The following is a 27,169-nucleotide window of genomic DNA, read 5'->3' on the forward strand; positions in this document are numbered from 1 at the left end:
CAATGAAAGAAGCATAGACCTCACAAGAACGCACAGGGAGCTGCTTAATGTCAAAGCAACATAAACCAGAATGAAAAGGGACTTTCTCATAAGGTAACTCTCATTTTCTTTTGTAGAGGCTTCTGATGTCATCCAGAGGTTACTACATATTTGAAGTAGCTGACTTATTATTTGGGCCAGTAGTATTAGAGGTATCAAAGTACCAATGTATGCAGTAGTAATGTAAGACGAGTATACCGACATCCTTACCCTGCCTCTCTCTCTTTCTTCTTCTTGTACAAGCTGTGAATTTTTATTCTCTTTATCCAATCTTTCTTTGTGGTTTTCTGGTTCAACCTCTTCCTCTACATCTATTGAGTTCTGAACACCGCACTGCTCCAGTGTGTCACTGGCAGTAACATTTTTCACTGCAGCTATATTGCCAGGACATGAATTTTCAACAAATCTCTCTGATGTGTACACTTCAGATTTCTCCATAGCAGAAATAGCTTTCAAAGCTTTCTGATGTGCACCAACTAATTCCACAAAATCTGGTCCTGATTGTAAGATGTCATCATATCTGCCAACCTGAGTAATTTCACCATCTCGCATTACCTGTGAAGAATATCATTTACATCAACAAAATATGGATCACTTATCTCCTCCTCTCAATAAATGATCAATAAACCCACTTTTCCTTTACCAATTACATTGAAAATTTTAATATCACTAAAGCAGGGTGAAAGAAATTCAAACCTACCAGAATGATGTCAGCAGAGGGTAAAATCTCCACTTGATGAGTTACATAGACTACAGTCTTTGAACCCATAATACCAAGTATGCATTCCTATAACAAGAAAGTCCAATTTCTTAGATGTTTATGGACACGAATTTGTAGCGGCACAACCAGCAATGTATATTATCCAGATTGAACAATGAATTGCAGAGTGCTACTATAGAGCTTCATCATTCCATCAAAAGATTAAAACTAATTAATTTAGCAAACCTATAGTATGTAAAGGATAAGAGAAACATACTTGGAAAATATGTTTTCCGGTATGTGCATCCACAGCACTAAAAGGGTCATCAAAAATATAAATGTCTACATCTTTATATAAAGCATGGGCAATCTGTATTCTCTATTTTTGTCCACCACTCAAATTTAACCCTTTCTCCAATGTCTGTCTCGTCCCCATAGGGAAAAAGTTCAAGCTCTTTTTTCAATGCACAAGCGTCAAGTACACTATTGTATCTAATAGTATCCATCTGCTTTCCAAAGAGAATAGCGTCTTTAATTTTCCCACTTTGTATCCAAGGAGACTGAGGGACATATGCTTTGGTACCACTTAAGCTAACAGAGCCTGATATTTTTGGTATTTCACCTAATATGCAGGATAAAAGGCTTGATTTTCCTAAACCAACAGTTCCACATACTGCAACCCTCATGCCTCTCTCTAGTTGGACATCTAAACCTCTTATAGTTGGAAAGGAATCGGGATTCCAAGAAAATATCCCTCCTTGGATTTGAATCGCGAAGTCTGTTGACTCCTTTGATACCTTTTCTACCCCATCGTGTTGCAGCTCTTCCTCCTGCAGAAAGGCCACAATGCGATCTATTGACACTTTAGTTTGAGCAATCTGAGGGATTAAGCCAGGAAGCATGCCCATAGCTCCCTGAAGTGTCCCATAGGTTGCGAGTGCAGAAAGAATTCTCCCTGCTGTCAAAGGCACTCCTATAAGCATACATGTACCAAAAGTTGCAACAATGATAAATATTGGTCCAACAGAGGAAACAGATGTTGTGATAGCTGATGCGTAAACATATTTTTGTAGCCAACTATATTCTGCCTGCCACAAAATTTCTAGTTTCCGAAGAAATCTTGTCTCCCAAGCCTGCAATTTTAAGATCCTCGTAATTTTTAATGTCTCCAATGTGGCCTTCATCCTTTTGTCTTTTTCTTCCATTATTCTCTCCTGAAATTTTTCTTGCAATTTTGCGAGTGGGAAATTTGGCAACATAACTGCAAATGAGGCTACCAACCCTGAAAATGTTGCCAAGCCCAACGTCTGATATAGAATAATGAAGGCCAGAACAAATTGAAGAGGGAAAATCCAAATACTATGCATATAGTAACAGAAACATGAAACATTTTGAACATCTACACTCATGTAGTTGATAATCTCTCCGCTTGTATGCTTCTGTCTTAACTGACTGGAAAGCAACAAGCCTTTCATGTATATAATAGTTGTCAATGCTACTGTAACCCGTAAAGTTAACTGATGTTGTTTGAAAAACCCTTGTCGCTGTGACAAAGACTCTAATACCTTTTCCACAAAAAAGGCACAAACTAGCACATAGCACATAGCATAGTCCAAGAAGCCTCACAACACTGAAATAAAAACAACACTAACATATACAGTTTTCAACCAAAAAGAGTGCCTAAGAACTACTGACCTTCAGCTGAAAGTGAAAGAAAAATCTTACAACACAGAATACACACTGCTAAATAAAAATTCCCCAAAGGAGAGCTGACAGTCTGAAAAGACACAACTGTTATAACTAAAAAAAGTCTTGAATGTATAAACAGAGTTTAAACTGTCAAGGCCAGATTCAATCACCATATATAAACCTGCTTCAGGAATCGATGTCTTTTAAGATAGAATATCAGATACAGTGTTGTGTTCTCGGAAAACATGCTGGACCTGGGTGGAAAGCCTCTTGAAAAGTCCTGATCTTTTTGTCCCAAGATTTCAGCTCAAGAACCTTGAGCTCAAATCTACAATAAAACCATTCCAAAATCACTTTTCAATCCCAAAAATATACACACTTTTATGCCCGTGAAGAGAGAAACTTTCATTACACAAGAAGTCTAGCTTCTCTATTGGTTTTTTGTTAATTACATGTATGGACAAGTAATGTGCCAGACAATGTTCTGATCTGGATACGTCATGATAATTTGGACGTAGCTTCCCAACTCAAGTGACTTGTACAGGTTGCATTGTCCATTTAGGGTTCACAACAGATCATAACTACAACAACTCAAATTCTTGTTCATGGTAGAAATGTTCAACACCTTCTATGTGTAGGAAATGGAATAGATCGAGTAGAGTCAAATAATGATTTGAGGTGGCTTTTTGGGCTCATTACAAAGGAAATTTAGGTAAGCACAGTGATTCTATAGTCTGTTTTCCTTCAAACAATTGCAATATACTTGAGATTAGCTCCAGTGAATGCATCAATAAATAATGAAATGGAAAGGTATAAACAGAGTTTAAACTGTCAGGCCCAGATTCAATCACAATACATAAACCTGCTTCAAGAATTGGTGTCTTTTAAGATAGAAGATCAGATACATAGTAAATAATCCACGCCATTTGTCTGTTAATTACATGTATGGACAAGTAATGTGTCAGACAATATTCTGATCTAGATATGCCATGATAATGTGGATGTAGCTTCCCAACTCAAGTGACTTGTATAGGTTGCATTGTGCATTTAGGGTTCACACCAGATCATAACCACAACAACTCAAATTCTTGTTCATGGTGGAAATGTTCAACACCTTCTACATGCAGGAAATGGAACAGATCGAGTAGAGTCAAATAATGATTTGAGGTGGCCTTTTGGGCTCATTACAAAGGAAATTTAGGTAATTATAGTGATTCTATAGTTTGTTTTCCTTTAAACAATTGCATTAGCGTTTAAGGGATAGGGTTTATCACATTTTCTGTTAGTTTGATTTAAGGTTTAGGGCTCAAGCTAACCCTTATCCAATATTTATGTTTCTTTCATGAGGGCATATCTTGGCATTTTGTTTTTGTTTCATTTAGACTCTTGTTTCCTGAACAATGTGATTTCAGTGAAGCATTTGTATTCGGTCTTTTCACTCTGTTTCAGTTTAACTTCATTGATCGCCTTTTTTTTTGTTATGAGCTAATCATTTGCTGTGTCATGTTTATGATTTCGCAGGACATTCATTACCAAGGAAAATAACTGAGGGAAGCTGCAGCTCCAATTGGTTACCATTAAACTCAGGGCTCTATATTTTTGCACGAAAATGTGCTTTTCTGTTAAGCCGCAGTGGAGGAATGCTCCCCAACTGCAAGTCCCTTAGAAAATTTCAGCATAATGGTGGATGGATAAAAGTTCTTTTAGAAGAAGCTGAGAATGAGAGGATGCACCTCATGATATTTATGGAGGTGGAAAAACCCAAGTGATGTGAGAGGGCCTTGGTCTTTACAGTGCAAGGAGTCTTCTTCAATGCATACACACATATTCACACATATTCTCAGTCTAATTTACCTAAGTGTAACTCGATTCTAGATTTTAGAATATTCCATGTAACTCAGAGCATTACTAGATATTGTTTCCAAGTCCTGCTACAGAGCGTATGAGCCATATGTTGGTATTCTCCTAGAGGTTTTTCTTGAGGCTCACTTCTTACATAGGCAACTAGTCCAAGAAGACCTTTGTGCCATTTCTTTTTGATATTTGCATTCCTGGGGCTGTCTAGGCCTTGGGTCGTTTCATAGTTTTATCACATATGTGAATAGTTTTTTCAATGGAGCCCTTTCATATGCGAGATTGAACTTGCACTTACTTCAAGTAGGAAAATAATATTCTTGTTAAATTCAAATAATTTTCTGTATGAGTTTTTGAAACATGTTAATCGTTGTAAAATCTAAGATGATAACTTCTTGGACGTGATTTTCAGGTTACTCGGAAACTTGTCTTTATGTGGTCAACGAATGGACACACTTTGCAAGAATTAATTGGGATTCCCTGCTATAATATCCAACTCAAATTGTGATGTAGACCAGGGAATATATCCAAGACTTTAGATTGGTGTCTTATATGCTCATTTTCCCTTTCCCTACCAAGAGTTTTGAACTTGAATCTACCCTTGTGCCACTGTTGTTGCGTAGTGTCTTGGACAATTTGGAACTTATCTTGATATATTTTGACTCTGATTTACTGAATTCTTTGGATGTTATCAGCATCAACTAAGCCATCAGAGCGAGTTTCAAACATAATCCTCATCGGAGCAATGATGACAATGGGCAAGGCTCTTGCTTTCCTATTCTTCTTATGGTACTATTTTTTGTACAAGAATGATGGGGTCAAGCAACCTTATAGTAAAATGGAGCAAAAAATCCTACAGAAATAGATATCCATCAAGTATATTTGCTAATCTCTTTCAACTTGTTTTCAACTTATCAGGTGGAAATTGATAAAAAATCTCTCTCAAATGTGCTATATCACAGATGCTAAGCTGGTCATGTTCCATGGAGATCAGCCACATACATCTTAGGATATAATAAAGAGAATTGAAACACTTGATGATATTGATATCATTTGGTTCGGAGGCTTTGGTACCGTGTAGAAATTGGTGATGGATGACAATAGTGCATTTGCAGTGAAGAAAATTATGAACAATGGGGTAAAGATTAGATTGCCTCTTTGAAAGAGAGCTTGAGATTTTGGAAAACATCAAACATAGAAACCTTGTGAATTTGTGAGGTTATTGCAATTGTTCATCGGCCAAACTTCTTATCTATGACTACTTGCCTCTAGGAAGCTTGGACGAGTTACTACATGGTTAGTATATTGGCAATGCTAAATTTGTGAAATTCATGGAAATCCTTCGAGGTTACTTTAGTTCTGATTCTAAGGTAGGTTATAATATTTTCAATATTGTCTAGCGTCTAGAGTTTTGTTGTTTGGAATCAATTTGCAAATAGTCCTACCAATTTTTTCCAAACCATAGAAAAATAGAATCAACTCTCGAATGGAGTGCTTGATTGAAAATAACATTTGGAGCAGATCAAAATCTGGCTTATCTGGACCATGATTTCTGGCTTATTTGCACCATGATTTCTATCTTCTCATTGTACATCGTGATGTAAAGCCTAGCAATATATTGTTGGTTGAGAATTTGGAGTCACATGTATCAGACTTCGGTCTTCCAAGGAAGACGATGAGACACATGTGGCCACCATTATAGCTGGCACATTTCGCTGCCTGGCACTAAGTACCGATTTCCTTTAGTTCTACCCCTTCTTAGGATTTAGAGATTCTATATCACCAAAGGTATTCATATATTTTTATCTAATGACTCTCAATTGAGAGAGTATCTACAAAGTGGGTGAGAAAAAGAGGAATCTAATGTATACAACTTTGGAGTTGTTCTGTTAGAGTTGCTCAGTGGAAAAATAGCCAACATGCCAATAATTTGTAATGAAAGATTTGAATGTTGTTGGATGGGTAATTTATGTTGTATTTTATCATTTTATAATTAAAATGATAATCTAATTTTAAAGTCATAGATACCATGATAATTTAATTTTAAAGTCTTAGTAATCTAAGAACTTGTGATTTAAAATGCCCAGTATGCAATTTTTCACTACTAGCTTTAGCTTCACCATCATGGTTAGACAACTGCATTTCTAATTGAGTATAGAATGGAATACACACTATGACATTGATATCCCCATTCCAAATGCAAGTGAACGCACTATTTGAGGAAAAATACATTGGAAGAAATTGTTGATATGTGTTGCAATTGTGGTTGTATAGGCAGTTCTACAAATCATTGTGAGGTGCATAACTTCCAATCCTAAAGAACGTCCGACAATAAACCAAGTAGTTCCGATCCTAGAAGATGATACAGTGTGTCTCTATACCTTAATGACTTTTATGTATCTAATTCCGAGTGACCAGATAAATTCAGTCCCAGGCCTTCCATATCCGTTTTGGCAACTATTTTTTTCCTCTCGGTCATAAACTCTTCACGGCTTCAGTTGTGTTTTTCTGGTCTGCTTGTATATATTTGTGAGCCAATGGCTCTCCGCAAATAAATCACGGTGTGTTCTCTAGACTAACAATGGTGCAAAGCATTCAATATAATTCATTGCTATGATAGAATCCCTGCCCATCACTTAAACTAGGGTAATTTAGATTTAATTTTTATAACTAATATACTGATATTTTTTTAAATATAGTTCGTTGACTAGATAAAGGACTTCTTATAGATATATTTTTGTAATTGTTCACATTTATTAAATGGTTAATTTAAAATCCATGGTTATATTTCTCAACCTTTACTAAGTCATAAATAAAAGGGACTCCCCAAGGAAAAACAAGTGTGACTTTCCATATCACTGGCTTTAAGTAGTAAGAGACATTAAATACAAAATTAAAGTGTTTTCAATTAACATTATTAATTAAATATTTTTTATATTTTAACTTTAAATTAATATTATTTTTTCAAAATTTAATTATATGGTTTTTTTTTGTTTTTGTATATTATCATATTATTTTAATAATAAAAGAATTTTTTAATAATATTGGATAATAAAAATAGAAGATTATAAAATATAGTTTACACCATTTTGGATTTTTTAGATTTTAAATTAATATTAATATTTAAAAATTTAATTATATATTTTTTATATTTTTTTATTATTTGATTAATAAAAGAAAATTTATAATAATATTAGATAATCACATTATGAAAAAATTGAGTGTTTTTGTCACCTTTCCTCAACTAGGGTTACTCTATATTTATATTTTGAGAGAATGTGGGTTACCCTATATTTATATTTTGAGAGAATCTGCGCCTGTCTGTGAACTTTGTCAAGGTCCTCAGAGTCGAGCCTTTGAGAAGGTCCTTTGACAATCCTTAGCTCGAATGTTTGTTTTCAATTCATCCGTATTTTTTCCTATGGCTTCTTTATTCTTAAAAATGCCACTAGAAGCTTCTCTATTTAAATGACTCATTTTTTCCTTCAAAATTTTAAGTCTTTGGGCCATGGCAAACATTCTTTTATCTAAACTGAATATGTTTATTCCATCATTCCTCTCGTTTTTCTTTGAAGTTAGGATGAGATATCTAAATGTTTACAAATATCAAAGGCAAAAATTTGCAAGTTAGATGTACCCAAATTTCCTAATATCAGTCTATGTTTAGATTTGGAATTATTGGGGATTAGGATTCAAAACAAAAGTTATGTGGAAATCACTGGGAATTTGCAAGAAATCTCTCAGTCCCTTCTACATTGTGATTCCTCTCCACCTTTCAATCAGTCCGAGTGAATCAATCCCTCGTCGGAGTTGGATGCCAAAGACAACCACTTGAAACAAAGTCCACAATCTCTAGGTTGGTCAAATTGAATCCTAACCCTCTGCTTTTCTTTGAATGTATAAGAGTTGCATTGAAATCTCTATCAACAACCATTTTTCTTCCTCCAATCGGATTGAAACGCTTCCATCAATTCCCAACATCTCTTCTTCAAAATCGGATCAGGAGCATTGTAGACATCTTGTACACTCTATAATGAATCCAAAATTGAGAACTAAAAATGTGATAAATATTCATCTTTGCAGCATCCCACAAAATAGCAAATACTGAACCCAAATCTGCCTACTTCTTCAGACTTGGTTGTTGTTTTAGCTTTTCAGCACTTCATTGCATTTTTTGATCCAAGTCAGTTCTTATGTCACTGTTGCCTCCTCTTTATTACCAGATTTGACTTGAATTATTTCATTCCTCAAATTTTGACATTTTTATTTTATGATATTATTTCTCATGCCATTGCCTTACGGCGTTTCCTTTGCAACATGTGGAGCAAATGCTAGTAATGGGACTCCTATCCAAAATGGTGTGAGGTCTAATTGGTACCTCATACCAGTTATATCCCCTTACCTTTTGTGGCTTCCAACACCATCAACAAGTTCCTAACATTCATTTTATCTTAGAATCCTTCAAAACCCTTACCTATACAACATAAGTAGTGAAATTCCTACATAATTTGGAATCTTGTAAATTTGAGAATTCCATATGTACAATAATAGTAAGGAAGGAGTAAATACCCAAAAATAAAGAAGAAAGAAATTACTTAGCCTCAACCAAACCATTATGGGAGATCCATTTCAAAATACTCTACTCATTACATTGATTTTGATATAGATCTTAAGTAACCTCATATTCCCACATTGAACAAACCCTTATTTATGTATGTTATCAAAATCCCCTTACGACACTAATAGTGTTGGTCTACTTCCCTTGTAACCCTTTAGTTTGTCCCTATGGTCCCATGGATCATACTAGAGACATTTGAGCGATGGAAGAAAAATGAATGGCATAATGCAAGAAGTCATGTCCCTCATCCAAGTGGTAGATGTAACCAAGGACCAACTTCAGAACCACATAACCAAAATCAATAGGAAACTCTTATTTTATTTTCATAAAGTTGACAAGATAGAGGGTAAGAATGATGATGTTGAATGTTCTATTAATGAAGGCTCTAGAAACTATAATCACTTTCTAAACCATTCTCCCAATATGTTGCATCAATTACATTTAAGTTAGATTTCAATAGGTTGGATGGATCCAATTTGATAAAATGGGTTGGCCAAATGGAACATTATTTGTCCCTTCACACTATAGAGTATGACCCATTTAAGCTAAATATAAGAGTTATATATCTAAATAAAAAACATTGGTAGTGCTGATAGTGGGAAAAAAAGCATCTCCAAGATACATTGCATAGAAGTAGTTTGAGAAATACCATTTTACTCACCTTGAAAAATGATATTAATTTTGTGGTACTACTTACCAAATTTGCATAAAATATTAAAAAATCATGGTGTAAGTAATGTTATATTAGTCATATTAAGGGGGAAATAACAATCCACTCTGAGATGAATCACCCCACTACCAACTAGATTTCATGCAAAGGTTGTGATATTTTCCCAATCCAAAAGACCAATATTTGTTCCATTAACTCATTGAAACTGTATTCCTTCTTAACGTCATACTCCACCCCTCAAGATCCACAAGATGACATGGGAAGAGATAGAAAATTGTCAATTCAAGTGTATTTACTATAATTATGATGAAAAATATTTCCCTAGGCATAAATGTGAACATAAAATATTTATAACTGGAAATTATTTTACGTCAAAGTTGACAATTTGAATCCACCTCCTACATAGGATGTTCTCACTCTGGACCAACACTGAGAAGAACCCAAAATCTCCCCTCATGCCTTGAATGGAATTTCATCTCCCTAGACATTAAAATTTGTTGGCTATATCAAGCATAAGAAGGTGATCGTATTAATAAATACTACTTAGGCACCCACAATTTCATTCATCATCATATTGCAAAATAAACCTACAATGATATCCATGTTATTAATGAATTTCAAAATCATGATTGAAAATAGGGGATCTATGAAATGTGGTGGCTAGCATGATAATGTGAAACTCCAAATGGGTGATTATTTCTACAAAACTCACATTTTTTCCATTAAAACGAAAGGTTGGGATATCATTTTTGGTGCAAAATGGTTGAGAAAATTGGGTCCAATAACCATGGATATCTTGGCATTATACATGAGTTTTGAGAAGGATGGGAATTATTAGACTCTCAAAGGTATCAAAGAAGATTCTAAAAAAAAAAATCAATTCTCACCATATGTAAAATCTCTTGAAGAAGGTTCACTAAGGAATTATTGTATAATTCCATGTCATCCACATTTATAAGGATTCTTCCCTATCATCTCATATTGAATTTGCAATTGGTGTTCGACAAACACCAGTAGGTCTTCAAACTTCCCCATGGACTAATACAATCACTTGGTGATAATGCTCATATCATGTGATTAATATTATTACAACATGGGCCTCCTCATGGTGGCTCTAGAGAATAATTTTTGGCATTTTGAGGGGGTTTTTGGCTATAGATATAATTTGAATAGGATGATAAATAGGGAGATAATGAAAACCAATAAAAGATGTTAAAAAAAGAGCTAGAGAAAGAGGAATTAAGTTCTAGTTTCATAATTTTTTCAAAATCCCTATTTAAAATGGAAGTGAAAATGGTCATCACATCCTACCAAGGTGAGATTGATTTTGTTAGGTTGAATTAGAAGTTGCAATAGTTGGAATTTTATTTCAATGTCCATGATGTTGGAGAAAGAAAAATATTTCATTTGATTAACTAAAATTAGGGGTCCATGCCCTAACCTAGTGGAAAATCCAACACTTAGGCTAGAGGGTGTTCCAAAAATAACTAAATGGATATGTTTAAAACCCTCATAATTTATATATTATACCCTATTTGTATTGTAGGGGACTAGTGGATTTGCTAGCATCACTTTAGGTAGAGTTAAGGGCATAATGTGAAAAAGTACACCATTGAATTTAAGAAGTTAATGATTATGTTGGGTATATCTCCCAAGAACCCAGATCTACTCCTCATGTATTTGGAAGATATGCATAGTGAAAGTAAGTGATTCTATTTAAAATAGGAAAAATGAGGAGTGTTATAAACCAGCTCACAAAAAGATAGAAAAGATAGATCAACGACTTCAAAATCAACCTCTTCGAAGGGGAAACCTCCTTTACATTACACAAATGAACAATTCTTGAATGATACAAATGACTAAACCTCCTTTCTATATATAGGAGTCTAAGGGGTCACAATATAATAAAATTCGACATAACACTAATAATGTAAGGGAAAAACAATAACAATAGTGGGGTTCTATGGGGCACACTAATAACAATGTGGGGACAATAAGGGATAATAATAACAATAAGGGCTACAATGACAATAATAATGGGGGAATCACTAGTATTACAGGGACCTAGCATGTCCCTCTCCTTCAAAAAAGTGTTGTCCTCAATGCTTGAGTAGTTATGGATGCTTCTGTATAAAATTCTCATCCTCCCATGTGGAATCTTCAGCAGATAAGTTCTTCCACTATATGAGATACTACGAAATTGATCGATTTCGTAGCTGTCAATTTCTTTTTTCTGTCTTCTTTAGGTTCCAATATGATTTTTCCTTCCTCGTCAAGTTTTGGAAATATTGTTTGAATTGGGAGCTTGTCACCTATAAACTTCTTTAAACATGAAACATGGAAAACTAGGTGCACTCGAGAGGCTGCAGGAAGCTCCAATTTGTATGCCATAGTACCAATATTTTGCAATACCTTGTATGGACTATAATACTTTGGTGATAACTTATTATCCTTGTTAGCTTTCTTGAGGGGAATTTTTTTATATGGTTGTAGTAGTAGGAATACCCAGTCACCTACATCAAAACTTATTTCACTGCGATGTTGATCTACCCGTTGTTTCATTTTATTCTGCACCAAAGTGAGGTTTTCCTTTAAGAGTTGGAGAACTTGTTTTTGATGCTCGATGTGATCTTCCACTGCTTGAACCTTAGAATTTTATCTTAAATATGATGTGATGGATGGTGGATGATATCCATAAAGTGCCATAAATGGGGTCAATTTTGCTGCAGTATGGAAGGAAGTGTTATACAACCATTCAGCCAGAGGCAACCATTTGACCCATTGTGTTTGTTTATCCAAGACAAAGAAACGAAGATATCCTTCCAAACATTTGTTTACTATCTCAGTTTTCGTATCAGATTGAGGATGATAAGATGAGCTATGAGCTAACTAAGTACCGAGACAAGAAAATAATTCTGTCAAAATTTTTCCACTGAAAATGGGATCTTCATCGCTTACAATAATCTTTGGGTTTCCATGTAGCTTTTGAATTGTTCCCATAAATGCAGTAGAAACTGTACTAGATTTAAATGGATGAGATAATGCACAAAAGTGTGCATACTTGGTAAGTTTGTCAACTAGCACCATGATGACACTCTTTCCTTCAAACTTGGGTAAACCTATGATAAAATCCATTGGAACCTCCTCCCAATGTTGGCTTCGAATGGATAAACGTTATAATAGACCTAGGGTCTTAATTGTTTCAACTTTATTTTTTTGGCAAACCAAACATTCCACCACAAAATTTTGAATATATAATTTAAGGCCATCCCAAAAAATTCCTTCTTAACCCTATGGTAAGATTTAAAAATCGTGAGTGCTCTCCTAAGGGAGAAGTGTGCAATTCCATAAGAATCATGTGTTTGAGTTGGGAATTCTTACATAGGTATAAGTAATCTTTGTACCATAACGAATCATTTTTCCAGCTAAATGTATCAGACGTATTGGGATCTTGTTGTATGATCCAGGTGGATGTTGGTGGCCACCCACTTATCCCATTTGGACCCCCGTAACTGTCTCTTTTAGTTTTTCAGTTTCCTTAATTGTAGCACAATTTACTATTTTTAGTAGTTTTTCGGGTTTTGAGGCCCTAAACGACGTTTTTTGGGAAATCTAAGAGCAACATGGGTCTGTGGACCCATGTTGCTCTTTCCAAAGTTGTAGTGCTTGGATAGATCCTTCTAATGAGCTATTGTACATGTCAAACAAAGATCGGGTGCCAAGGTTACGACCCCAAGAAGTTGATGTACCAACTTACCCAAAATGGGGCCCATAATTTGGTGTTTCATCTTCTAGGGTTAGGTTTTGGGATGTTAAGGGTTTTCCATTATTTCTCAACAATAAATAGGCCTTTGAGCCTCATTGTAGCACAGTTCAGAGCCATGTAGCCGCCACATCTCTTCTCAGAGATAAGCTACCATCGCCCTAGCTAGTTTATTTCCATTTCTATTTGTAAGCATATTTCAGTATTTTACATTAATAAAATGAAGTATTATTTCCACTGCATCTCTATGTTTATGGTTATCTCTGTAATTTATTATGTTCCTATTTAAATCTGGATCAGTGGTATCAGAGCGGTTTTCTTTTTCTCTGTTTTTCTTTGCATGTCCCCAACGAGGTTGGGATATAAGGAGTTAGGGCTTGAACTAGTCAAACCTTTGCAAGACCAGCCTCACAAATCCCGACAGACTTCCATGGTGGATGAAAAGAAAGAGGAGGGGACAGGAGATCCTATCAAAATCTTGCTCGAAGAAGCCCTTGAGTGACAAAGGAATGTGATGGTGGACAGCTTTGCGCAGATCCTTCAGCGGCTACCTAGAGGCGACACATCGACTTCCAGTAGTTACTCTGGAAACGCCACGCCCTTTAAGGTACAATTTAATTTTGAAATCTCCATCTTGGAGGTTCAAATAGACGTAGATGCCGTAGGTAAATGGTTAAATCTACTAGAAGGGTATTTTTCTGTTCATGAATTTTCGAGTCGAGAAGAGATTTTTTTCGCTCTTCTCAAAGCAGCCCCCCATGTCAAGGACTGGTGGGAAACCTACTGTGAGTGGAAGAATGAAAGTACAGGCTCACTATTTTCAGTCGCACCCACTTGCGATTCATTTTGGGATGCTGTCAAGGAGCAGTACTACCCTGTCAAAAGGTATGAGGACAAATACATCAAATGGACCACACTACAGCAGGGACAGGACCAAGATGTGCTAGAGTTCACAAACATTTTTCATACCCTTCGCACATAGTTGGGTATCAAAGATTCTAAGATGCATTTGGTACTCAAATACTGTGGCTGCCTACACATATACATCCAGGAAGAGATGGAGTTCCTGAAAATCTCCTTGCTTGGCACGTTTTACCGATACACTGTCAAAATCGAGCAAAAGTTCAAACAGAAGAAGCGAGACTTCAGATTTGTAAATCCGAAGACCAAAGGACAAAGTGAAGGCGGGGTGACCCAACACAACCTTTCGAAGCCACAAGAAAAGAATAACACCACGAAGTCGAAGAAGAACACATGAAAGTGGTGTGAGTTCCACAAGGGTCCCACTAATAACACAAGTGAGTGTCGGACCAAGTAGTTGTTGGTGGCTGAGTTGAAGGCTTCAGAATCAGATGCATGTTCCAACCTTGAGTCAAAACCCGACAAGGGGAATGGCAAAGAGAAGCAGATCATTGATGCGGATCCCAGCATCACTGTTGCCACCACCAGGGAAAATTTTAAGAACCCCCCCTAAATTTACATGTATAATAAATGGGTGAATCTCCATGGTATATAGGAAAAATGGAAGGCGATTTTATCAATAATATGATATGTATATATAATTTTTTGGCGAATCTCTCACCAGGCATGGCAAATATTTTACTCAATTATAAAATCTTGTGTTTATTGAATACACAAATGAAATCATTGCATTTATTTAAAATATCTTTTGAAATCAAAATTACAGAAATTACATATTGATAACCTAGTGGGTGTAGGATAAAATTCATCCGTGCCATTCACAGAAAGCATAAGAAAAAAACTAATACTATATATAAAACCAAGAAAAATTCAAATTCATCACTTCCAGGGACCTCGTAACCACCCTGCCAATACACAAGTATGTTCCTGTTTGCAATTAGAAAAATTACCCAAATTACAATCTGTTTACTCCAACATATTTTGGAAAGTTATAGAAGGATGACTAGTGCAATCAATCCATTCCTTTTAGCACTGGATTTGTTTTAGTTTAAAACAGAAGTATACAAATATACTTGTCCAATGTCTATGCTTTAACCATTCACCTTAAGATGTTTTTACAATATAATTTCCTAAGTCTATTTAATATCTTCGTTATCATAAAAACCAACCTATATCCATCTTAGCTCCACATCTACCACTCTTAGGGGGATGAAATCTATTTATACCTCTGAGCACTTGGTAGACCCAGAATTAAGATGGATCTAAGATGATAGAATTTCCCCTTTAAATAGTCTATGCTCACATGAATACCATGGTATTACCATGGGTCAATACCATGGGTTATCATAAACCTGGAGCTTAAAAATTACTATTAGTAATTTATAAAAATTAATAAAATTAATAGTTGATTTTTATTTTATTTTTTATTTTAACCAAGCTAAAATGTTTAACATACATTAAAGTACAACATCCATTTTTAGTCTTGATTGGATCAAATATTTTTTCACTCTATGCTAGTTTGCATATCATGATATTTGATACCTCTCGGGGGTTAGTAGATCCAGAGTAAAGATGGATCTATGCTGGTTTAATTCGCCCATTTAAATAGGCTACATTCCAGGTGAATACCATGGGTCAATACCATGTGCCATTTTGGTGAATACCATGGGTCAATACCATTTGCCATTTTTATTTTTATTAATACTAATATTAGGGTTAATAATGTTTTTTTGCATGGTATTAATAACAATCTAGTCCATGGTATTTGTCCCATAGTATTTTGCCCATAGGTTTCACATAAATATAACGATTTTTTGAGTGTTCGTAAATATAAGGTGACTTATGAAGTAAATATAAAAAAATGTTTTATTTGTTTACCATACCTCTCGTTTATTTATATTTTTATTAATTTACCATACCTCTTTTACAAATATGGTATTTGGCCCATAGGATTCACTTAAATAAAACCTCTTTCTTGAGCCTTCATAAATAGAACGAGGGTTATGGACTAAATATAAAAAGAGGTTTTATTTATTTACCATGCGTCTAGTTTATTTATATTTTTATTTATTTACCATACCTTTTGAGTAAGTATAAAAAGACATTTTATTTATTTACCATACCTCCACTTTACTTATATTTTTACTTGTTTACACCCTTGCATGTATATAAAGTGACTTATGGAGTAAATACAAAAAATGTTTTATTTATATACCATACCTCTCATTTATTTATATTTTTATTAATTTACCATACCTCTTTTATAAATATGGTATTTGGGCCTTTGGCCCATAGGATTCACTTAAATAAAACCTATTCTTGAAAATGGGCGAATGGAAGGTTGTAACTCCTAATTTCAAGGGCTAAATTTACCTTTTTTACCCTCTCCCTTAAAATATGGTGGGCTATTTGAGGTGATTTGTAAAAATGTACTATGATACAAAATATTCGCCCACTAGAAATTTAAAACCCCTTAATTTCGCCAAAGGGTGAACATTCACCCCTAAAATTTTCTATGGCCACCACTAAGATCCAGAAGAATGAGCCCAAAGACCTAGAGGAGGGAGAGCGTCTTTTCCACTCACAGATGTGGGTGAAGGGTTCGCCGCTGCAATTCATTGTCAATAGTGGCAGCCAAAAGAACCTCATTTCAGGAGAGGTCGTGAAGTAGTTGGGCCTACCAACTACACCACACCCACAACCATACAGTATCGAGTGGGTTCATGAAGGACGAGATCTCAAAGTTTGCCAGCAGTGCCGCCTTCCCTACAACATCAAGCCCTTCACAGACGAGGTATTGTGTGATGTTACACCTCTGGATGTTTGTGATGTACTATTAGGCCAGCCATACTTGTGGAGGCGACATGTTGTGTATGAGTCAAGGCCTTGCGCTATTATTATTACTTTGGGTGATTCATTATACAAGATACCGGAGGTAGCCTCACCTACCGCCACCTCTGTGATCACTGCCAAGAAAGGCAGCAAGCTCATCTCCTAGACTAGGAAATTCGTTTTTTGTCTGGTTCGCTCCCAAAGTAAGGGGAAGATCGTCACCACATCCATGACCCCCGTGAAGGGTCCCTCCATGTAACAACAGCAGCAAAGGGATACGGTCATGACAGAACACAGGAACAACTTCTCCTCACCCACAGGGGTACCACACAAGCTTCAGGTGGGAAACAAAGTCTGGTTGCATCTGTAGAAAGAACGCCTTACAAGAGCCCATCAGAAACTCAGACCACTCCGACATGGTCCTTACACCAGTACCAAGGCTACGGGAAACAATGCTTTGAAGCATAGCATTCCCCCATTCCTTCAATTGCACCGAGTGTTCAATGTGTACTGCCCTCGACCATGCTTCCCACCATTACTGGACACATCCAAGATTACAGAATAGCTCACCAGGGACCAAGTTCAGTAGATGGAGGAACTCAACACAATGGGGACCATTGCTTCCTAAGGGGGGAGGAATGATCCAGGTGGATGTTGGTGGCCACCTACCCATCCCATTTGGAGCCCCGCAATTGTCTCTTTCAGTTTTTCAGTTTCCTTAATTGTAGCACAATTTACTATTTTTAGCAGTTTTTTGGGTCCTGAACTTCCCGATATGTTTTGAGGCCCTAAACGACGTTTTTTGAGAAATCAGAGAGCAACCTGGGTCCATGGACCCATGCTCTTCCCAAAGTTGTAGTGATCGGATAGATCTTTCTAACGAGCTATTGTACACATCAAACAAAGATCGGGTGCCAAAGTTATGACCCCAGGAAGTTGATGTACCAACTTACCCAAAACGGGGCCCACAATTTGGCGTTTCATCTTCTAGGGTTAGGTTTTGGGATGTTAAGGGTTTTCCATTATTTCTCAACAATAAATAGGCCTTCAAGCCTCATTATAACATAGTTCAGAGGCATGTAGCCACCACATCTCTTCTCAGAGATAAGCTACCATCGCCCTAGTTGGTTTATTTCCATTTATGTTTGTAAGCATATTTCAGTATTTTACATTAATGAAATGAAGCATTATTTCCACTGCATCTCTATGTTTATGGTTATCTCTATACTTTATTGCATTCCTATTTAAATCCGGATCATTGTAGCTTTTGAATGAGTGCCCACACTTCTTTATCATTCTTCCATTCATCCCTTTCTTTATTTATCCAACATGGTTGGATAATAGAAATGGCGCAAAGCAATGCTTCCACATCCTTATCCTTTCTTGAGAGTGCATCTGCCACAACAATTTTCTTCCCTTTTTTGTAGATGATTTCAAAGTCATAACCCAACATCTTTGTGACCCATTTTTGTTGCTCTTTTGAAGATAATCTTTGTTATAAAAAGTATTTAATACTATCATGATCCTTTTTTACCTTGAAGTGTCTTCCCATTAGGTAGGGTCGCCATTTCTTAAGTGCGTATAATATTGCCAACATTTCATTCTCATAAATAGCTTTGTGTAAATACCTTCCTTTGATTGGATGACTTTCAGAAGAAATGGGTCTTTCTTCTTGCATTAAAACAAACACCAATTCCATTTCTTGAGGCACCACATTCCACAATAAAGGTTTTTGTGAAGTCCGATGTAGCTAAGGTCGGTGTTGGGTACGTTGCCTCTTTAAGATGTTCAAAGGCCTTTGTTGCTTCTGGAGGCCATGAAAATGCATCTTTCTTCAATAATGTTGTTAGAGGTGCTACTATTCTCCTATAATTCTTAACAAACTTGTGATAATACTATTGGGTCTTGAAATTGTCATTCACTTCCATTACACTTTAACTATCATGTCCATTATATCACCTCTATTTCACCTTCATTTCACTGCCATGTCACTACATCCATCTCACTTTCATCATTATTGGGTCACATTTATGTTTTTCCAAAATTTATTAATTCTTAGCATTTTTAAGTGAATTTGTGGTTAAAAATTAGAAAATAATGTGCATATGCTTATACCTAACAAGTGGGATGAGATTGTTGACATGTGTAGGTCAAAAGGAAGCTTCTAGAAGACCTTTATGTGGCATCCTAAGGCCAAATTCGAATTTGAGTGGAGAAGATCATGGGATCATGAGGATATGTGTCACATTTCCTATTTGTATTGAAACTCTAAGAAGACATGTGTCTTATCATTTCCTATTTTGATTATAACTCTAGAGGTATAGGGAGAGATTCATGGACTCTCATTAATGAGATGACTTCTCATCTTTTTGTATAAATAGGAGATCTCTCTCCTTTATTTGGAAGCTTTGTAAACTTTGTTAGCTCAACTTGTTGTACTTTGTAATTTTGAAGAATTTGAATAAAGCTTTGAAGTTCCCAACATGGAAGGAGATGTGAAGTAGGAGATGTCATGGAGCATATTAGAATGTAAGGTAGAGTAGATTTTATTTTGTAGTTTTGCTTTTATTTCATTCAAGCATGTCATTTTATTGTTTTCAAGTTTAAGTCATGCAAATGTGTTCAACAGGTTGATTGTAGATCTATCTAATTGTATAATCTATGCTTAACAAAATAGTCCAAGAAAGTAGTCCTCCTATTTTCCAATTGGTGCTTGGAGCATTAGAGCACACAGTAGATTTGATGTTAGTTTAATAACTCATGTTGTAAGTGAATATTTCCGAAAGCCCTTTCAGTTGATGGTTCATCTTAAAACTAAGTGGTGAAGTATTTCATTTATGAATGAGTCTTTCTATGCATTTTTATGTTTACTTTTTCTTAGAACAATGAAGTATTGGATCCCTCTAAATGCTATCACAAGGAGGTAGTTCTCCCAAAATTGTGTAGCAGAGTGATAAAACACTTCATTTAGCTGTTATAGTAGATTAGTTGCAATTTCACTTTCAGTCATAGTCTTTCATTTAATTTTGTTGCAATTTCATTTTCAGTTTTAGAACAATGAAGTATTGGATCCCTCCAAATGTTATCACAAAGAGGTAGTTCTCCCAAAATTGTATAGCATAGCGATAAAACACTTCATTTAGCTGATTATCATTTTTTCTTTAATTTCATAGACATTTTGCCGGCTTAGATTAATCTAACTATTCAAAGTTTTGATCTGTTCATTTCCTTTTCTTCCTTCTTTAGAAATTAGATTTTAACATTAAAAGTCGTTAGATTTAGTTGTCCATTAACATTTAGAGATTTCATTTAGAAGCATAACTTTTCTTTCTTAGATTAATTTCCTTAAGAATGAGAAACAAAACCCCCAAAAACAACATAAACTATAAAATAACGAAGTAAGATAAAGGTTAACTCAGCACATATAGTGCACTACACTTGATCAATTTACGATACCCGGATTGATAATTTATGTAGAGCAATTTAAGACATTAAATTGACTAGACATTTTGGCACTATTGTCGGGGAAGTGTAATTAGGAGACCTTATTTCTTACATCTAAAAAAAAAATTAATAATTTCTCGAGTATGCTCTCCTCTTGCACTTTGTGTGATTTGGAGGATCATAAAAAGAATTTTTATGTTTAAAAAAAACTCATCATTTCATTTGATTGAATAAAAAAAAAAAAAACCAATAAAAAAATCCAACTACTTTGATAGGTTCATCTGGCCAGATTGACTGGTTATGGTTTGTAGTGACCCTGAAAACGTTGTGTCCCGTTTAATAAGATTTTGCAAATTAGCTACAGAACACACCCTATTCTATAACTAACTGTGTGTTTCGTAGCTATTTCCATGGTTTAGCAGGTTATAGGCGTCAAACGAAGAAACCGACCACGTGGGCATCTTTGGAATCATTTCGACATGGATTCTATCCTAGTCACCCAGCCCAGATCGATAAAAAACCAGCCTAAGACCATAGTCAAAGTCCTGTTTTCAGTACATTATCTTTGAAGCCTTAGTTGCCTGAAATTGAGAACCATTAATCATTTTTATAAAAATTCACGATTTTAGAGGAAAAAGGAAACAACCAATGGCTATCTCCAATCCCAGTTTCCATTGCGGCCTCAATAGAAAACCTGCATTCCTATTTGAGCTTTGGCCTTGAAACAAACCTGCAAGAACATTTAAAAAAAAATAAAAATCAAATGTGCAAATTATAGAATTCAACAGATCGAATTGCATGGACTGTTGTGTTGAAATAAAAACTCTTGTGTGGCTTTCAAAATAATGTATGCGTTTTTACAGTTGCGGCATCCAATTCATGTGGCGGAAATTTTGAAACCAATGTGCTTGTTGTTTTCTCGCCTTACACTTTCCAGGTTACGTAAAAAAATTGGTTTTTACTTACTGACTTCTGCAAGAATTCCCCAAGATGATTAGGAACCAGTGATCTAGCAAACCAACAATCCCGTGATCTAATCAATCCTACGTTTCAACACTCTGATTTGATCCATGTACCTGGTAATCATGATCCACCAGCACGCTTGCTAATCCATACACCATTTCCAGAAAACGCAAGTGTTCAGATCACCGAGAGCCTTACCTATAGAGGTTATATCACCGAGAACACACCATTGGCTTGTTCATTTTCTGGTGCTATTGTCTGTGCTGTGATTGCATCTGGAGAAAATTTGAAATTGATTTTTTTTTTTACAGAAGACATAATTGACAGAAAACGCAGAACTGAAAATATGCAAATTTTAAACACAAATTTTGGCCAAATTAAAATGAATTTAGGAAAACTGAAACATGGGTTTTTTTCGGGAATATGGTCAATTAGAAAACCTAGTGATGGTTTCGAGAATTTTGCAACGGTTTGGGAGAATTTTCCGTTTCTTTGAAGCCCCATTTGGCATGCTACGTGAGGAAAAACAGTTTTTTTGACAGTTGCGGCCATATTCCGATTTCTCTGAGAAATATCCGCCCAGATCCAATTTGCCTTGCTGCCAAGTCATCCACTGTGTCACTGAATGCGTGAGAAAAAATGGATTTTGAATTTAATGCACAGAGACAACAGTGCAGAATATTATGGTTATTTGAGGAAACACGATTCTGATTATCTGTCATTAAACCCCCTGAATTTTCTGCCACATGAGGAATACGTGTGAAAAGGAGCGACAAAGGAGGGCATTCCCCGCAACATTTGATTTTTGCTAGCAAGCAGTTGGAGGATGGGAGAACTCTCGTTGATTACCATATTAAAAAAGAGTCAACTCTACACCTGGTTCTTCGTTTGAGAGGTGGTGCCAAGAAGAGAAAGAAGAAGAGTTACATTAAGCCTAAGAAGCTCAAGCACAAAAAGAAGAAGGTAAAGTTGGTTGTTCTGTAGTACTGCAAGGTTGATGACTAGTAAAATGAGAAGATTGCGAAAGGATTGCCCGAACCAGGAGTGCAGAGCTGATATACTTATGGAGAACCATTTTGTTTGTTTATTTCAACCACTGATATGGAACATTATAAAAGGTTTTTGAAAAAAACAAAAAATTGAATCAATGAAATAAGTTGATTATTTGCTCACTTTTCTGAAAGATATTGATTAATTTTGGACAGATGATGAAAAATGGATAGCGAACTTTCTGTTCAAGATTTTTAGCTGCAGAAACTGTGCACGTTCCGTGGCTAAATATCAATTCTGCAGCTGAGAAACCTCACTGTTCAAATCAATCTAACTTTCTCATACGAAATCAGATTTCGATGATTCAAGTGTCATTGGAAAGATATCGACGAGATCTACACAATGAGAAATCCATCATCAGAGTTTGAAGCAGTAAATAATGAAATAAATTGCTGAAAAGATATAACAGTTAACTTAAGGCACTAATTCCGAAGTAAGTATAAATTCTTTTGGTTTTCCTTCGTGAACTTGTTTCATTAATATGAATTCTTAGTTTTTTGTGTAAATGTCATAACTAGAGAGATTGATCACATATCTCTTTTGATAGTCTTACATTCCATCGCAGAAGAAGTATTAGTTTTTTCTGTAGGTTCCAGGAGGAGGAATAGATGACTATAAGTGAATAATGTCTCTCTTAGAGACCAATTTGTTTCATAAGAGGATGATCAGCAACAAAGAAGAAACATAAATTCATGAGCACATGCTAATGCACAATCAGATCCAAGCACTTGAAAAACTTTCAGATACTATTGTCTCCATTACATCCATACTTCATAATGAACCATTCACCTCATTTCCCTTCATATTTTCCATTTACATTCACATACACTTTCCATTACTTTTTGTCCACTCCTAATCCACAAATAAAAGCAAGAGGCTCAGTTACATGCTTATTGCCCATTGCTATTATTACTTTCCATTGCCATCTTCCATTTTCATTTTCCCTTTCCTATCGTTTTCATTTCGCAAATAAACCCTGCTTCAATGCAAACTATTGATTCCATAGTCCTTTGAGTCTAAATTCCTTACAAAAACACCTTGAGGCTTGCATGCCTTAACGGAAAGTCCTCATTCCGATGAATAATGGGAATACATTAATGTCCCTTGTTCATGGGATCTTCTAGGTGACTTGACATCGGCAAATTTATTTGTACCTAGCAAGATGTGTTTGGGCATCTTGACTCTCATTGTCATCAATGGTGAGAGTTCTCGTGTTGACTAGTGGCATCCAATAATGGAAGTCAACAATTTCCTGCTATGTTCGACATCAAAACATCTATTCACATAGCAGGAATTGTGCCAATGAGTTTTGAAGACATGAAGACTATTATTTTCAACATTTTGGAGCAGATTCAACAAGTTTTAGTGGAAATAATAAAAAGTCATCTTGACTTTTTTATCCATGAATCTTTTTGTCTAGCCACTTGAAGAAGATTATGATTAGAATTTTGTAGCCACCTCACATAAAACTCATACATTTCCAAAGGGTAAGTTAAGGTACGTCATTTTCTAACTTTTTACCATAGAATTCCGTAAAAATCTAGAATGATAATTGTTAGAAAAACATTTCTCTTCCTCATTTCATAAAATTGCCAATACCATCAGTTGGGGGGGGGAATACATTCATATTCATATCTTGCCATGTTCATATCATATTCAAAAGCCCACATACTTCCAAAATATATTAACTATTACATCATTATTATGAGCATACAATGGCTTTTCAAAAGTGCTTAAAGGATAATTGGATACAAACACAATCGTGGTTGTCACACAAGAACTAACCATGATGCAATCCAATAAATATATACTTTGCAACAATAATCAAATTATCATTATGCAAAGTTCAAAGATCAAAATTGAATGCAGCAAAAAAATATGGTTGTAACACAAGAACCAACCATGTTGCAATTCAAGTAAAACACTTTGCAGAAGTATGAAGTTATCAAATGATATCATGCAAAGTTAAGCCAAAGCTCAAGGATCAAAAAAATTAATGTAATATATATTGCATGAGGACATGCAATAGCTTCAGTTGGGGGGTATGTTGGGTCTTGAATTTGTCATTCACTTCCATTACACTTTCACTATCATGTCTATTATATCATCTCCATTTCACCTACATTTCACTACCATGTCACAACATTCATCTCACTTTCATCATTATTGGGTCACATTTATGTTTTTTCAAACTTTATTAATTCTTAGCATTTTTAAGTAAATTTGTGGTTAAAAATTAGAAAATAATGTGCATATGCTTATACCTAACAAGTGGGATGAGATTGTTGACATGTGTAGGTCAAAAGGAAGCTTCTAGAAGACCTTTATATGGCATCCTAAGGCCAAATTCGAATTTGTGTGGAGAAGATCATGGGATCATGAGGATATGTGTCACATTTCCTATTTGTATTGAAACTCTAAGAAGACATGTGTCATATCATTTCCTATTTTGATTATAACTCTAGAGGTATAGGGAGAGATTTATGGACTCTCATTAATGAGATGACTTCTCATCTTTTTGTATAAATAGGATATCTCTCTCCTTTATTTGGAAGCTTTGTAAACTTTGTTAGCTCAACTTGTTATACTTTGTAATTTTGAAGAATTTGAATAAAGCTTTGAAGTTCTCAACATGGAAGGTGATGTGAAGTAAGAGATATCATGGAGCATATTAGAATGTAAGGTAGAGTAGATTTTATTTTGTAGTTCTGCTTTGATTTCATTCAAGTATGTCATTTTATTGTTTTCAAGTTTAATTCATGCAAGTGTGTTCAACCGGTTGATTTTAGATCTATCTAATTGTGTAATCTATGCTTAACAAAACAGTCCAAGAAAGTAGTCCTCCTATTTTCCAATTGGTGCTTGGAGCATTAGAGCACACACTAGATTTGATGCTAGTTTAATAACTCATGTTGTAAGTGAATATTTTTGAAATCCCTTTTAGTTGATGGTTCATCTTAAAAAAAAGTGGTGAAGTATTTCATTTATGAATGAGTCTTTCTCTGCATTTTTATGTTTACTTTTTCTTAGAACAATGAAGTATTGGACCCCTCCAAATGCTATCACAAGGAGGTAGTTCTCCCAAAATTGTGTAGCAGAGTGATAGAACACTTCATTTATCTGTTATAGTACATTAGTTGCAATTTCACTTTCAGTCTTAGTCTTTCATTTAAGTTTGTTGCAATTTCATTTTCAGTTTTAGAACAATGAAGTATTGGATCCCTCCAAATGCTATCACAAGGAGGTAGTTCTCCCAAAATCGTATAGCAGAGTAATAAAACACTTCATTTAGCTGATTATCCTTTTTGCTTTCATTTCATAGACATTTTTCCGGCTTAGATTAATCTAACTATTTAAATTTTTGATTTGTTCATTTCCTTTTCTCCCTTCTTTAGAAATTAGATTTTAACATTAAAATTCATTAGATTTAGTTGTCCATTAACATTTAGAGACTTCATTTAGAAGCATAATTTTTCTTTCTTAGATTAATTTCCTTAAGCATGAGAAACAAAACCCCCAAAAACAACATAAACTATAAAACAATGAAGTAAGAGAAAGGTTAACTAAGCACATATAGCGCACTACACTTCTTCAGTTTACGATACCCGGATTGATAATTTATGTAGAGCAATTTAAGACGTTAAATTTACTAGACAAATGCCATATCAACCCGGCAAATCCTCGCAAATGATTTATAGATGTTGGGATTTTCCATTTCTTAATGGCTTTAATTTTTCTAGGGTCTACCGTAACACCTTCATGAGATACAATATGACCCAGATATTCCACCTCTTGTACTGCAAAGAAACATTTGGATCTTTTTGCATATAATTGTTTCTCCTCCAATAGTTTGAGCACCCTGTCAAAATGTTGAACATGATCCTTCCAAGACTTACTGTAGCTTAGTATATCATCAAAAAATACTAACACAAATTTTCTAATGGTGGGTTTGAAAATGGAATTCATCAAACCTTGAAATGTAGAAGGTGCATTGGTAAGGCCAAAAGGCATGACCAAAAATTCATAATGACCCTCATGAGTTCTAAATGTTTTTTTTTTAATGTCTTCAGTCTTCATTCTTATTTGATGATATCCTGAACGAAGATCCAACTTGGTGAAGTAAATTGATCCATGCAATTGATCCAATAATTCATCAATGATAGGAATGGGAAATTTATCTTTAATAATGAGCTTGTTGAGCTCCCTATAATCCGAATACATGTGCCATGATCCATCCTTCTTGTGTACCAATACTACTGGAGCAGAGAAAGAACTTTTACTAGGTTGAATTATACCAACCTCTAGCATTTCTGCAACCATACATTCAATTTCACTCTTTTGGGCATAGGGATATCTGTAAGGCCTAATGTTTGGAGGAACACTTCCTGGAATCAAATGAATAACATGATTATGATCATGAATAGGTGGGAGGCCTTTGGGAGTCTCAAAAACCTTGGAATGATTGTCCAAGAATTTTTGTAGATCTGTAGAAATAGATGATTTCAATGTTGGGAACCTCTAGGGAATGTAATTGTGAAATTAAACCTCGTTGTTATTTATTTAGAATCTTTGTCATTCCATTAGATCTGATTATCCTTCCCAGTTTCCCTTGGATACCCCATAATT

At 35.2% G+C, this 27,169-nt stretch overlaps 1 protein-coding gene and 1 pseudogene across 1 annotated transcript in view; one reads left to right on the plus strand and one right to left on the minus strand.

Moving 5' to 3' along the window:
- Nucleotides 1-1,647, minus strand: part of LOC149208458 (ABC transporter C family member 3-like) — a 62,536-nt gene extending 60,889 nt beyond the window's left edge. The window contains exons 1-3 of the mRNA XM_089398349.1: nucleotides 1,147-1,647; nucleotides 740-826; nucleotides 250-594 (exon numbers count right to left, since the gene is read on the minus strand). Of these exons, the coding sequence (XP_089254475.1) occupies nucleotides 250-594; nucleotides 740-826; nucleotides 1,147-1,647 (933 nt within the window). The remainder of the gene's footprint in view (nucleotides 1-249; nucleotides 595-739; nucleotides 827-1,146) is intronic.
- Nucleotides 1,648-1,744: 97 nt separating this feature from the next.
- Nucleotides 1,745-27,169, plus strand: part of LOC149208459 (LRR receptor-like serine/threonine-protein kinase FEI 1) — a 151,512-nt pseudogene continuing 126,087 nt past the window's right edge.

Source organism: Pinus tabuliformis, chromosome 1_2 (assembly GCF_031772625.1).
Source record: "Pinus tabuliformis cultivar Carrire ecotype Pingquan chromosome 1_2, CPIR1, whole genome shotgun sequence".
Taxonomy (NCBI): domain Eukaryota; kingdom Viridiplantae; phylum Streptophyta; class Pinopsida; order Pinales; family Pinaceae; genus Pinus; species Pinus tabuliformis.